Source organism: Perognathus longimembris, chromosome 2 (assembly GCF_023159225.1).
Source record: "Perognathus longimembris pacificus isolate PPM17 chromosome 2, ASM2315922v1, whole genome shotgun sequence".
Lineage (NCBI taxonomy): Eukaryota > Metazoa > Chordata > Mammalia > Rodentia > Heteromyidae > Perognathus > Perognathus longimembris.
This window is the reverse complement of record NC_063162.1, coordinates 89,296,360-89,312,051: the sequence shown is the minus strand read 5'-3', so window position 1 is coordinate 89,312,051 and position 15,692 is coordinate 89,296,360. Positions and strand designations below refer to the sequence as shown.

General features: G+C 38.8%; 1 protein-coding gene across 3 annotated transcripts in view; it reads right to left on the bottom strand.

Annotated features, from left to right (window-relative positions):
- The window catches only part of Rapgef5 (Rap guanine nucleotide exchange factor 5), a 232,458-nt gene that overhangs the window by 130,108 nt on the left and 86,658 nt on the right, over positions 1-15,692 (bottom strand). For all 3 annotated transcript variants that reach the window (XM_048339709.1, XM_048339711.1, XM_048339710.1), the window contains exon 7: positions 6,217-6,265. In XM_048339709.1, the coding sequence (XP_048195666.1) occupies positions 6,217-6,265 (49 nt within the window). The remainder of the gene's footprint in view (positions 1-6,216; positions 6,266-15,692) is intronic.

Sequence of the window (15,692 nt, the reverse complement as noted above, 5' to 3'; positions counted from 1 at the left end):
ACCATCATCATCACAATGCCTTAGAAAGATAGAAGTTTGAGAAAGCAGTAATTTTACTAGCAAATGAGTCTGTCTTTGCCAGCCTTTAATTTTATGAATGTCAACTCTAAAGTCTCATTTTGACATGAGCTCTTCTATATACAAGCAATATGCCTACAAAAGTATCAGAATAAAGTAAGATATAGTGGTAAAGGAGCTGGGTGGGCATGGTAGTATGTGTCTATAATCCCAGCTACATAGGAAGCATGGGTAGGAGGATCTTAGTTCAAGGCTGGCCCTAGATAAAAAAAAAAAAAAGGATGGAGACATGGCTCAACTGATAAAGTGCTTGCCTAGCAATCATAAGGCCCTGAGTTCAAACCTCAGGGCAGCCAAGAAAAAACTAGCACTATAGTGTAAGAAGACTATCAATTAGAAATAAAGGTAAAAATGGGGAGGATCATAAAAGTAGGAGCAATTCCAAAAGTGTTCAAGTTTTCTCTTCTAAAAGCACAAAAGGGAAGGTTTAAAAAAGTCAGTCACTATCATCTTATGACAAAGCAACATGAGTATCTCCTTTGCAATGTGTCTGAAGTTGAAATAAGGTGACTTTTCTATTAGGTCAGTCCTCAGACTTCATAAATGCCCCATGTTGGAGCACCTTGATTCCTAGTCTTACAAGTACTTAAGAGAAGGGCCACAAATCAGTTTTCTACAATGTGTTACTGGTGGCCAGTGCGGGTTACTAGCAGTTGACCTGAAAGGATGAGACAGGTGATTAAAAAGTCTCACATTGACTAAGGGGCTCATTAAGATCAACAGATCCTTGGGTTGCCTACCAGAAAGTTCTACACAAAATTCAACCTCATGGAAAACAACAGTAAGCGGTGTTGAAATCATTCATCCATTACAAATGCCTAACAGCAGGACAAAGGATGAACTAATGTGACAAAGATACTCACTAGACACTATGCTCGAAATGAACTTTACAACTTGGGGATGAGGGGAGCAGGGAAGAGTAAGTAGGTGAAAATGAAGGAGGGGTAACAGTGCTTAAAAAGAAATGTACTCATTACCATACTTATGTAGTTCTAAATCCCTGTTCATCACCTTTACAACAAAAAAATAAACAAAATTTTAAAAAATTGAATATAGATCTCAAAGATGATGAAGAGTATGTTCTTTGAAAATAAGATTCAAAATAATTACTTTTTAAAAATGCCAGGCACTAGTAGCTCATGTCTATAACCCTAGCTACTCAGGATCTAAGGATAAAGGTTCAAAGCCAGCCCAGGAAGGAAAGTCTGTGTGGCTCTTATTTCCAATTAATCACCAAAAAATGGAAGTGGAGCTGTGGCTCAAGTGATAGAGTGCTAGCCTTGAGTAAAACAGGTTAAGGACAGTGCCCAGGCCTTGAGTTCAAGCCCCATTACTGAGACAAAAAGAAAACAAACAAACAAAAACCTTACCAAACAAGAGAATCTTTAAGACTAGAAGAAATAGTTAAGGCTAAGTATTGCCTTCCTTCTCATTTTCTTAGCATTTAAAAAAATAACATTTTCTGAAAGTAAAACTAAAAATTCTAACTAAACAGTAATATCAAGTTTTATGTAGTATTTATAATATAAAACTATAACTATATACTATGCTTTACATAATTTATATCAAATTTTTATTATAATTTATATACTAATAAATGTATAAATATATAAAACTTTGTATATCTCAAACAACAAATGATGAAATAAATAACACTTTAATACTTTAACCTGAATCCCTGGATGGTTCATCAAAGTTTTCCCTTTATATTACCATTCTACTAGCATGCCTGTTTACACAGCACATCTTCATTCTCATGAGGCTGAAGCTTACTGTTGAGGACTGGGTTGGCTTGTGGTCTTCAGGATTCCTACTGGCATAACATCAAGGCTGGCACTTATACTCTAACTCTTGAGGTCAGGAAATTCTTCCTGTGGTGGCATGTGGTACTCTCTCTGCCCAGCAGTGCTTCTCCTCTCTGCTGGTTTTCTAGGTAGATACAAGCGCCTTGGCTCATGTGTCGTAGCATGGGACTAACATGACATTTCTACATTCCCTCATGACTGTCATTGTCCCTGTGCTGGGAGAGGGGACTTTCATCCCTCCCAACCAGATCCCTCACTAATGCTTTTGCTGGGATTGTCTCCACAGAGGTCTTCTCTTACTACTGCTGAAGATGTTCAACTGCACATTCTCTGAGCCACTAAGTTCTCTGAGCCGATAAATTCCCCTTGTGGATTTTAGTTTGTTCTTCTATTTTGTGTGCCTTCAAGAATCGCAAATAAGAGTCCCAAGATTGTGACTAAGGTAAATGAAGGTAAAAAGAGAAGACATTGCTATAACTATTAGAGCTACAGGGCATTGCTAACTTCACCAGATTCTGTTCTAGCCCTGCATGACACAAAGTGAAGTCACTTAGCTAGGGTCACAAAGACATCTAAATGGCAAAGCCATTTTTCCTTCCAAACTTTAATATGGAAGATATTTAAGTTTTAAAACATTTAAGTGGTTAGGAACTAAACAGACACCGTGAACTTTAAACACTGCCAGAGAGATTTACTGATAGGAGATTTCTGGCTCTCCAGAAATAGAAGCCCACCACAGCAGAAATTACACTGGATCTAAACATCATGAGAGCTGATGTGCTTTGGTTGTGGATTCCCCAGAAAAGGGAAGAAACATCTTGCAAGACACTAATGAGCTAACGTTAGCAGTAGAATATGTGGCCAATAAAGAGAGAGAAATGTGAGGCTGTCTGTGCTCATTTCTGTAATCTTACAAAGCCTTAAGATGCTCTTCACATCCATCTACCAAGGTACGTTCTTAGAAAACAGTTAAAAGGCACATTCTAATAGCCTCTTAGAAAATTACAGCAAAATGGATTTTTCACTAAGCTAGAGCTTTGAATCATTTATAGAGCTGATATTGATTGGCAGTTGTTTTTATTTCTCTTTGTACGGTGAGCTGAAAGTATAACTTTGCTTTATACTATTGCTTGTTTTAATAACCCTTGGTGGCTAGTCATAAATCTGGCATAACCACCTGAGTCCTAATTAGTAGTTTTACCATAAAACACGAGATAGTAAGGTAATCAGTTCCTTTGTCAAGATCCAGATGTGCTACCATTTTAATATTTTTTTAAAAATTAGATGTTTACCATCTTCTTTAAAAATAATCTTCCTGAAGAAAATATAGTTTTAAACAACCAGAGGTTCCCAAAGAAATTACCATTCTGAAGCTGGAATTCTAATTAAGTCTGCGCTTAACGACCCTGCATTTTATGGCCTCCTAAATTCACAATAATAAGTTTCCCATTTTCCAGATGGGCTCATTTTATATTTATAAAATGTATGATGCGATTTTAAATATAAAAGGCTAGGCATGAGTGGCTCATTCTTCTAATCCTAGCTACTCAGGAGGCTGATAACTAAGGATTATGGTTTGAAATCTGGGGCAGGAAAGTCCTTGAGACTCTCATCTCCAACTAACCACCCAGAAGCCAGAAGCAGAGGTATGGCTTACGTGGTCAAGTACCAGCCTTGAGTGAAAAAGCTAAGAAACAATGCTCAGGTCCTGAGTTCAGGCCCCAGGTCTAGCATACACAGCGTGTGCATGCATATGTGCACATGCACACTCCCACACAAAACATAAAAACCCAAATTTGCCTTTGCTCCTCATCCTCTGTGCCCTACCATGTAGTTACCTGCAGCAGGTGCCTGATTAGAATTTAGCAAATAAATAGACATATTAACATGCGTATCAAGGTTTTCCTATGGTTATTTATACATCCATCTCTCCCGGTCTTCTTTTCTTCTCAAGTCCTCTAACTGCAAACAGAAGTATTTCCAGAGTCCAAATTCCTAATGCTGGAGAGGCAAAATTGCTTTCTCACCTCTACATAACTGTCCTGAGTCTTAAGGCCTCAAGAATCAGCTAATTTCACAGTATACACTTTGGACCATAATGTGACCTTCACTAAGTTCAAATTGCTTAGTGAAAGGTCCCTCTTTCTGCCCTGTTCACTCTCCTTCCTCCAGCAACTCTTACACCCCTGAGGTGCTTGAACACACCTGGCACAATGCTGCTGTTCAAATGCTCTCATCTGAATTTCCCCAGAGCTCACTCCCTTGCTAGTCCCTGCCCTGTCAGAGGCCTTTCCATCCCACTCTGGTTAAATCCAGCCACTTTCCTTACCTTATTCCAGAGCACTTTAAAACATAATTTACTTTTATCTTTAAGTAGTTTTATAAGGGAGTTGCCATTCCACAAAGTAGTAGGTGAATAAAATAAATCTCAATCAATGCCACTCTTTTTTATTTCATCTTTTTTGGTGGTATTGGGAATTGGGCAATCTAGGCCTCATGGTTTGCAAGGCAAGCACTCTACCAGGCAGTCTGTACTTCTAGATCCTTTTTGTCTTGGTTATTTTCAAGGTAGAGTCTTGCTTTACACTTGGGCCTCCTATTTGTGCTTTTCTGTGTTGCTGGAGATGATAGGCACATGCCACTTCACCCGGCCATTGCACCCCCTGCTTCACTGATGGAGTAACAGGCATTTGTCACCATACCTAGACAATGGTTGTGATAGAATCTCTTGAACTTTCATATCCCAGTTGATCTCCTTGATCTCTGGCTCCCAAGCAGCTATTACTATAGTCTTTTTTTTTTAGTGTGTTTTTTTTTTATCAAACTGATGTACAGAGAGGTTACAGTTTCATACGTTAGGCATTGGATACATTTCTTGTACTGTTTGCTACCTTGTCCCTCATACCCCCTCCCCCCTCCCCCAGCTATTACTATAGTCTTGAGCTACTGTACCCAATTCCTCTTAAAATATTTGTATTGATGTACTTTCTCCATTTTGGCTTTCACTTCTTCAAATATCCATAATCTAATGTTCTTCCCTGGGGATACCTATTCATGCTGCCTTCATTGATCAACATCCATGATCAATCGCCATTTCTTCTCTCATCCTTCTCCCACACCCTTCTTCTCACATCCTTCTCTCTACCATCCTTCTAGAAAATCTGTCCTCTAGATCAGCCATATCAACAAAGAAAGGAATATGAATTATAGTAAGCTAAGTCCCATTAAGGTGTGTTTGATTTAAAAATTAATAAACAAACATCTTATAGCTCCCAACTGGTCAAAGAACATGTACAACACATGGTTTTAGACATTTCTATTTCATTAGTTCTTCAAACTTGGTTTTCACTTTGATTTTTTTTTTTTTTTTTTGCCAGTCCTGGGCCTTGAACTTAGGGCCTGAGCATTGTCCCTGGCTTCTTTTTGCTCAAGGATAGCACTCTGCCACTTGAGCCACAGCGCCACTTCTGGCTGTTTTCTATATATGTGGTGCTGGGGAATCGAACCCAGGGATTCATGTATACAAGGCGAGCACTCTTGCCACTAGGCCATATTCCCAGCCCTTCACTCTGATTTTGTCACTGGTCTTTCTGATGGAAACTCTTATTCCAGTTTAACCTTATCCAAGAAGTACTTCCTTTCTGCTTTTCATTCCATTCAGCACCCTTCCTCCCTCTGATGAAGGAAGAGTAGCACAAGAAAACTTCTAACACTTCTCCTCTTTGAGCAAGCATTTTTCTACTTCAGTGAGTCAGTCTCTATTTTATATTGGATTTCAGCAAAGTCTTTTTCTCCCTCAAAATTTATTTATAAGCTCCTTTTCCTTTCCACAGATTACATGCTATAGGTTTGAGGAATCTGAGTCATGTAATCAGTCCTGTAAAAAAAATGCTTGCTTTGGAATGTCTTTATACAATTAAAATTATTTTTAGGAGAAAGTACTTTGAGATAAAAAATATTCTTAAAAAGATAATCATCATTATCATATTCATTGTTCTCTGTTGGTGATACCAAATGCAAGAGGCTTGATTACTTTCTTTTGTCATCTACTTCGATCTGTTTCCTGGTTGCAGTAGACTAGAAACATTTAACACATTTTTTCCATGAAATCTACAATAAATTAGAGGAAAGTAGTAATATTTTACCTTTAAGAAGTATACATAATATCCCATGCTGTTTGGATGGTAGGATACATGTTTTTAAAAACAATCATACCTCCCCACATTCTACATCAAAGAATCCTGAGATCCACTCAACTGCACACTTCCAGGTAATATGTGAAATATCCCTAAAGAATTATAATCTTCCTAGAGCCGCATCAAAGACTACTCACCAGACTTCCTTGCTTTCAAAGCAATAACAGCTGCTAGTTCTCTTTGAACCTAATAAAATACAAGGGGACAATAATCAAATTAGAAGAAGATACATAAGTCTACCAATGCAACACTTAAAGATATGCAACCCAAGCTGGGAACTGCTGCAGTGAAGCATAAGTTCGTTGCCACCAATGCTGGAAATAAAAACCTGCACATGAGGACTATAGACCAAATATAAGTGAATCATTTTGACTTACTTTTTAAAAAGTTAGTGACCAGAATATATGCATACTGGTAGATATGATAGGTACTTTAAAAATGTTAAGTATATAATACTTAGAAAAATTTAAGTTCATGGTTATTAAAATTAACATGATATACTGACAAAAACATTAAATATAATATTTATCCCTCAAAGATACTGGCTTATATAGAAATCCTTGAACTATTGAGAGAGTTGATTCTGTCTTAATTGGGCTTCTGCTCAAACACTCAATGCAAACCTGGTAGACTTGCAGCAAACATTTTGGAGACGACACCACATAAAAGCAAGTGTCATCAAACCACAAGGCAGGTGAAAAGAGAATGTATAAGAGGCCCTTCAAAATCCTAAGGGTTTTAAACCCTACTTATCCTAATTTTTTTGGTGCACACTTGCCTTTCCCACTGTGCATACTTAATTCCTTACTAAAAATATCATCAAAGAAGGACATTTTTTTAAAGGGGGAAACAAAAAAGTTGGACACCGGTGACTCACACCTGTAACCCTAACTACTCAGGAGCTGAAATCTGAGGCTGATGCTACCAAGCCTGTCTAGGTAGGAAAGGCAGTTAGACTCTTATCTCCAGTTAATCATCAGAAAACCAGAAGTGGCACTGTAGCTCAAGCGGTAGCTCTAGCCTTGAGTAGGAAGAGGCTCAGGGACAGTGCCTAGGCACTGAGTTCAAGCCCCAGGACTGGCAAAAAAAAAAAAAGGTAACATGAAGACTGTCTTTGGGGAAATCTATGCTTGGTATCAATAAAAGTTCCATAATGAGCAAGCTCCCCCCACCCTCCAGTCAGAACACATCTTCCATGTCCCACAACTGTAAGTGCTGGGATATTTAGAGATAGTGAAGGTGGGGAGGTTTGTGGGTTCCCACAGATAAGTATATTACAGTAATGACACTTTAAGGGGGAACAGGAGGATCCAAGGTTAAATTGTGGATTTTCCATTTGAATTAATTTACATTAATCTCCTGGAACACAAGAAGAGCAATGTGTACCCTGAGACTCCAGCAGCACCACTTTCCATCACAGTGACCCATAAGGCAAGTAGCTTGCCTGGCTGCCGTGAATGCATTCCAAACTATATACTCCTGGTGTACCTGATTCTTGAGGCCTGAAGACTCTCTCAGGACAGTTAGATAGTGGGGAGAAAGCAATAGTCCCCCTTTCTCCAACCTTGGGAGCTTGCAGTTAGAGGACTTGGGGAGGAAGAATGTCTGGGAGAAATGGAATGCGACAAATAACCACAGGAAACCTTGATAACTACATTAAAGTGTACTCAAATACAAACATGATAAAAATACCCATCACTGCACATTTTACATTTTGAGTTGTTTATTAGGTTTATGGCAGTACTTTCATGTTTTTGGGCATTGTTATCCTACCACAATGTCATAAGGAGGAGGAGGATCTTGTGAGTGGCTGTCCATCCTATAAAATGTCAAGGAAGACCCTACTGTGGCTCAGAGACATGAAAATAGTGACAAACAATGGTCATGAGGTGGATCAAAGAGGACCAAAAACAATCTCCTTGCCCTTCTCTTTTACTTTCCACACCTGAATTCCTTTCATTGAGTTGCTTGTTTTCCTTCTCTAACTAGAAACAAGGCTGAGAACACAAAGGCTCAGAAAAAGAAATAGTATATTCCCCACACTGTATAACAACATATTCCCAAAGATTTGGTGGGGAAAAATGGTCTGGAATGAGAGAAGAAATAACAGAGCATTCTGGGAACCAGGAAGGTGGAAGATGAGCCATGAGGATGACAAAAAAGAACTTCACTGTTCTGAAGGTGCCTATGTTTCTTTTTTTCACAAAACAATAAACAAGATTACTATATTCACTCCCTCCTGCAAATTTCTGCAGTGGACGTGAGGGTGGGATGCAGAATAGCTTCCATGTATCTGTTCAAAGAGGAAAAAGGTCAGGTTATTCCTCTAAATGGAAAACTGCTGAGCAAGTAAAATACAAACTAGGTCTAATACTACTGTGTGTTCACATAGCATTGTCTACCTCATGTTCATGTCTTAAACAAACTGGCAATCATATAATTTATCATGTTTAATTCCACAGCTGATGTTAGATTCCTGAGTCTGCTTGCTCCACCAAGGAAGGGACTTATCTTTTCCCGCTCTCATCCAGAGCAAGGACTTCGCTGACCCCCCAGAAGGTGTGACAGAAACAATACTTCTAGAATACAGAAAGGATCCATGGCGTGAAAAAGCTTCCTGACATTCAAAGAGAGGGTACTCCCCTGACAGGAGCCTACCTAAAACAGTCAGAATCTTCAGAAGAACTCAAAGTCTTCTTTGCAAATGATTGTGAAATGTATTAAAAGGCTAAGGCTATGGGCAATTGCATAAGTTGAGACTAGAGACTAGTATTTCTTTTATTCTTTCATCCACTCATTGTGGGCTACACCCCCAGCTCTAGAATTCCTTTCCATACTAATGAGGACCTGTTAGCATTCTAGAAGGAACATCACAGTTCAGCACCAGTCCAGTGTGCAAAGAATGAGATTCTCCACCTACCTCCTAAGAGACTAGAGCAAGAATCACCTAGCTAAGTAGCCCCTCAATTCCTGCAGACTTGCAGAAGAGTCTTTTAAAGGACAGTGCTGGTTTTGTTTTACTGTACCTATATGTGTTGTTAAACTTTGTTTCTTTTAACATGCCTGTAAATAAACTCTCCTCTTAGCTTAGACTTGAAAAGTGCACAGGAGAACTAAGAGCCACACTCTGAAACTGGCCACTGTGTTCAGCTTAATGTACACACTAAGCTACCGCCTAGCTAATGAGAGATGTGTTGTTCTTAATCGGATAGGAAGAGAGAAAATTATTAGATCATCCTTTCCCATCACAATGCTCCCTTAGTGTAACCCTAATTCCTTTCTTAACCTCATGGGGCCAAATGTATTTCAGAATTCAAAAGTTTACACATTTCAGAAAAGTACCTTACTATATCAGACCCCAATGAAGTTTGGGTCAGCAATCTGTGAGACACAAGAATATTTCTATAACGAAATGTAGCATTATGCATACCAAATGGGATGACGAAAGACTAAAAAAGGTTTCAGGTTTTGTATTCACTTTCGGTTAGATTTTGCTTCCTGCGCAACCCCAGGTTGCATCTAGTGTTCAGAGAACCACAGCTCTAGTTAGCAAAGCATGTCAGTTCCCCCAAGACTCCATATTTCAATCTTATACTCATCTCAACTGACAATCAATCTCTACTTCTTGTTTTGCTCTCCCTAATTTAATTCATTTGTAACAGAGCATGGCCTTCCCTGTGTTTTAAAGATAAAATGATGCTATAATCCAATCAATTGATTAGTTTCACTTAGTACATCAGCAGGTTGACAGACTCAAGTACACAGAAAATTACAAGGAAGCTTTCTACAAAGCTTCAACTTTAATTTAAAATACAGTCTGTTCCATATAGAAAGCAACTACATAATCCAAAACACATGCAGCTGAGGGCATATTTGCCCTTGTGAATACTAAATAAAGGATGACTTAGAGACTGATGAGACTTAGCCCAAGCCTGTCAGAAACTACAGTCAGAAACATGTTGAAATGTTTGGTGCTCTATCTTCAAGAACCAGCAGGACTAAAAGAAAACAGGCCTGGAATTCAATAAGAACTAAACAGAGCCAGTTGTATTTGCAGCATTGTCTTTTTGGGATGGGGGGGAGGGCGCTGACACTTAAACAGTACCTTGAGCCTCAAGCCCAAATGCTAACCTGCACCAAGGCTAAGACTCAAGAGGCAAGAGGAAGTATCAAGCGCAAACTCTGAGAGCCACAGAGCATCTTGAGGGAGAGGTTAGGTGGGAAAATGGGAGGAGAGACTTTGGAACACCAAGCATGAAGCTAGATGGCAAGTCAAAGCAGGTCATTCTGGGAGGACACAGCAGCAATACTGGCAAAGACACTGAGTTCACCAAAGGCTTGTCCATACAAATAAATTCTAACGAGAATCAACAATCCACCCATATCCTAAGTTTAGTAAATCCAGAAACATTTAAATTCTGATACTATGATAGAAATATTTCAAATACATGGAGCCACTCTTCTCAATTTCATAAACTAAATAAATGTAAAGAGAAGCATACAGATTTTGAAAGCTATCTAGGTTTTATTCCATTCCTAACCATGGTAAACTTTTAAACCACTGTAAATCAAGCTAATATGGACTTTAAGAATTCTAAGAGAGGGGCTAGGAATATGGCCTAGTGGCAAGAGTACTTATCTCGTATACAAGAAGCCCAGGGTTCAATTCCCCAGCACCACATATATATATATCCTCTATCAGAAAGAATGACATTGTTCCATTTGTAAGGAAATGGAAGGACTTGGAAAATGTTATACTAAGTGAAGTGAGCCAGACCCAAAGAAACATGGACTCTATGGCCTCCCTTATTGGGAATAATTAGTACAGGTTTAGGCAAGCCATAGCAGAGCATCACAAGGCCCAATAGCTATACCCTTATGAACACATAAGATGATGCCAAGTTAAATGAACTCCATGTTATGGAAACAATTGTTATATCACAGTTGTAAACTACTTTCATCGTCCTATGTGTATGTGTAGTTTCTATTATTGATGATGTTCTTGTATCACCTTCCTGTGGTTGTACCTACACTATCTCTGTAATCTTATCTGAGTATATTGGAAACCGTGTTTACTGGTATTGGAAGTAGGAAATTGAAAGGGAATACCAAAATTGAGAGACACAGGGTAAAAAAAGAGAAACAACTACAAAAGCAATACTTGCAAAACTGTTTGGTGTCAGTGAACTGAACACCAAGGGGGGGGGGGAGGGAAAGGGGGGGAGGGAGGGAAAGGGGGGGAGGGAGGGAAAGGGGGGGAGGGAGGGGGGTATGAGGAACAAGGTAACAAACAGTACAAGAAATGTATCCAATGCCTAACGTATGAAACTGTAGCCTCTCTGTACATCAGTTTGATAATAAAAATTTGAAAAAAAAAAAAAAGAAAATGGCCAGAAGTGGTGCTGTGGCTCAAGTGGCAGAGTGAAAAGGAAGCCAGGGACAGTGCTCAGGCCCTGAGTCCAAGGCCCAGGACTGGCAAAAAAAAAAAAAAATTCTAAGAAAAATAAATATGCTTCTGAAAATATAAATTTTTCCTTTTATAAAAGGTACAAACTGAGCAATGACAATGGCTAGACTTTTCTTTGAAGGAACTCACACAGGCTAAGGAGCTGTTTTATTTCTCAGAGATCTGATTGCCTATTTCCAAGTTCATTATTTAATTCTGAAGAGCTAATATTGCCATAATTCTGATACTTGGAGTTATCTCGTAGTTATCTGTTAAAGTCAACAAATAATTAGAAATTAAGAAAGTTATAAGAGCCAGGTATTGGTGGCTCACACCTGTAATCTTAACTACTCAGGATGCTGATATCTAAGGATCTCAGTTTAAAGTGGGCCTGGCAAGAAACTGTGAAATTCTCACCTTCAATTAGGGCCTGGCAAGAAACTGTGAAATTCTCATCTTCAATTAACTACCAAAAAGTCCAGAAGTGGATCTGTGGCTCAAGTGGTATAGCACTAACCTTGAGCAAAAAAGCTCAGAGACAGTGCCCAGGTCCTGGAACTGGCACCAAAAGAAAGAAAGAGAGGGGGTGGGAAGGGAAGGAAGGATGGAAGGGAGGGAGGGAGGGAGGGAGGGAGGGAAGGAAAGGAAGCTATCTGTCTACACATTATTGTTTTCTACCTAACAGTTTATTTAACAAAGAGCTGTTTCCCTAGTAACTGTGTCACCATATCAAAGAGATGTTTGTTTTGTATGCTGGGATGATAAAATAAATATGTTTATGCTTACTCATCTATTTCAGGGTAATTAGGGATATTTAATGGTCTCTTATGTAGACAATTTTCTTGAATGCAAACAGACTTTCTTACTAATTCTGGTACTTCTAATAAAATAGCTTTGAATGCAAAGACCAATATATGTAGAAGTATCCTGGAACTAACAGAATGAACCAAAGTCCCTTGCTTAGGTTTTAAAAGCCTGTTTACTTGCTGGGCACTGGAGACTCTTGCCTCCATAATCATAGCTACTCAGGAGGCTGAGATCTGAGAATTGTGATTCTAAGCCAGCCCAGGCAGGAAAGATCCTGAAATTCTTATATCCAATTAAATTCCAAAAAAGCTGGAAGCAGAGCTGTGGTTCAAGTGGTAGAGCACTAACCTGAAGCAAAAGAAGGTCTAGGATACCACACAGGTCCTGAGTTCAAGCCCCAGGACAGGAGGGGGGAAAAGAGAGAAAGAAAAGCCTTTTTTACTTAAGCCTGCTGCATGTAAAAATAGTTTGATAAACATTCACATTTAGGAGATCTGGGAGTTTTAGCTTACCCAAGCACAGCATAAGTTAACATTAGGAGTAGGATTACTTAGAATGGATAACCATTTTGTTAGAAATATTACAAGAGCAGTGATATTTGGATTACCAAAAAAAACAAAAACAAAAATAAAGGACTCCAGAAAGATGAACTCCTGGTGTTTTCAGTTGGGATAGCCTCCCTCTGTTTAGGTCTAATGGGCATAGCAGATGCCTAGGAGATGGTCACTTCCTTATAGTTAAAATTGGTGGACCCATAGTCCTCATTTAGCTGGTCCTCCTGTACTGCTAGACACTGTTAAACATTCCATTCTCCATGCCTTTCTTCTTTCCTCACTGAATTCCCATGACTCCACATGTTCCAGGCTTTTCTATTTCTGGCTTTATTTCTCTTCCACATGGACCCCCTTTTCTTTTTGCCTATTTTTAAATATTGGAGTTTCTCTGTAGATCTGTCCTTATTGCTCTTGACCTTCTCTTTTCATTCACTTGCAGGGCTTTGGTTACTTCTGATCCTCCAGTTCAGATCTCTAGGCTCTTGAGTCCCACATTCCCTTGTAGGGTGGGTTCCTACAGGAGCAGGTAGGAATGCTAATCAGAAATACTCACATTGGGATTAAGGATGAACCCAGATCAACCAGTTACCTTTCCAACTAGAGTTTAGTGATGAAAACTGTTAACCCATGAGGGCTTCTGGAACAGTATGACTCAGAATTTAAGATCCAAATGTCTAAAATGGGAGTTGGAATTCTCCATTTATTTTGTGGCAACCTTGAGAGCAACTGTAGGATCTCAGGTGGCTAGACAGTCCCAGGTGTCTGTTTCCAAGGACTGCTGTAACAGGAAATGGGGTGATCTGTCTGAAGCCCCAGGAACTTTGCCGGGCAGAGGATGCCCAGGTAGTGTCAACTGTCAATGTAAGTAGTAGGGTTTTGAATTCAGGGACTTACGTTTTCTATGAAAGTGTTCTTGCCATATTGAGCCATGCCCCCAGCCCTTTTTGCTCTGGTTTATTTTTCAAGTAGGATCACGTACTTTTGTTTTGGGCTAGCTTCATACCATGATTCTCTTACCTCTGTCTTCTGCATAGCTTGTATTATGAAACACCACACCCAGCTTATATTTGCCTTCTCTGGCCTCAAACCATTACACTTCTATCTCCACTTCCTGTACAGCCTGGATTACAGGTAGGTGTGCACCTCAAATTCATTTTACCTTAACCCATTTATTTATCTTTCTTCATTTTCTACCTTATATATCTTATCTAAAGCATCCTTTTTTTCTTTTCTTTATCTAGATGCAGCCTTATGTTCCAGTTTCTTTATGGAGCCAAATTTAATGATCAAGACATACATTTCTGACTCATTTTTATCTCTCATCACTACAACACAATATATATGACAAGAAAAATAATTTATGTCTATGCTGACTTTTGAACAAAAACACTTTTCATTGTTTTTATTGGGCTATTTATATCAGTGCATGTTTATCATCAATTGAGATGTCTACAGATTCAGCAAGGAGGAAAAAAGTCACCACATTGTGTAATCAGTTGACTCTGCATTTAACATATAGTCATCAACTTTGACAATAAAAAAACCCTGACTTATTAAGCATATGATTCTATCTACTTGCAGGAAGTGGTTCATGTTGGCATTTCAGGTTTTTAAGAACCCACATCATAGAATATCAGGCCAGAATCAATACCAAGATCACCCAATGTAGCTCATACTGGGTGCCTTAATCCCCTGCATGAGTATAGCACATAAAATACAACAAATCATATACCTGTGTAGTTTTTAATATGGATCACAAACTTCTCCAATGCTCTTTGTGTATTCACTGACCTAATTTATATGCAGAGTGCCTTTTTTATCTGACCTACAGTAACCTATCCAGACAGGCTCTTCAAAAAGTTTCATAATTTGCATGAAGATGACCTAGAAGAAACTGAATACATATACACCACACCTCTTCTCTGTGTCTATATAATTCCGAACTCAGATATCTAGTCTCTTCAGACATCTTTTTCAGACCACTGAGGCTTACTGCTAATATAATTTTGCATTATATATTATCCACAAATGCTTATGTGTATATGTATATATGTATATATATACACATATGTATGTATGTATTATGTGCCTATACTGGGGTTTGAACTCAAGACCTTGAGCTCTTTTGCTCAAGGCTGGTGCTCCTACCACTTGAGGTACACTTAGACTTTTGGCTTTTTTGCTGGCTTCAAACCACCATTACAAGAGTGAGTCACTGGTGCCTGGCTTCTATTCTAAAGAGCAAAGTTTTGAAGCCAAGCTCAAAACACAAGATATCATTTGTCTTTGTTCATACATGGAAGCTAGACCTAAAAGACATACATATTCATAGACATAAAATATATATGTACACACATATAAATAAACACAGAACACTAATCTAACTAAGAAACTACTTAGGAGAGAAAAGGGAGAAGAAAGAGAAGATGAATAATCTTGAAATACATTGCAACTATATATAAAAACAGCATGGAGAACCTCGATGAAAGGTGTTGATCAATAGGGATGAGGGTACATTAAAGAGGAAATAAGCTCTGGGGCTACTAGTGGGAGGGCGTTAGATTAAGAAAGAGGGTGAGTAGGGATGAATATGGTTGAAATAGATTGTTTATAGGTATAAAAATGGAACAATGAATCCTGTTGAAAATTGTTTTAGGAAGAGGAAAGGGAGGAAGGGAGAGGGATAGAGGGGCTTGAGATTGACCGGACTACATTGTAAACATGGGTGGAAATGTCACAATGAAATCCTCCCTTCCATAACTAATGTAAGCTAATTTTTTAAAAGAGCAATGTTTTATTACAACTA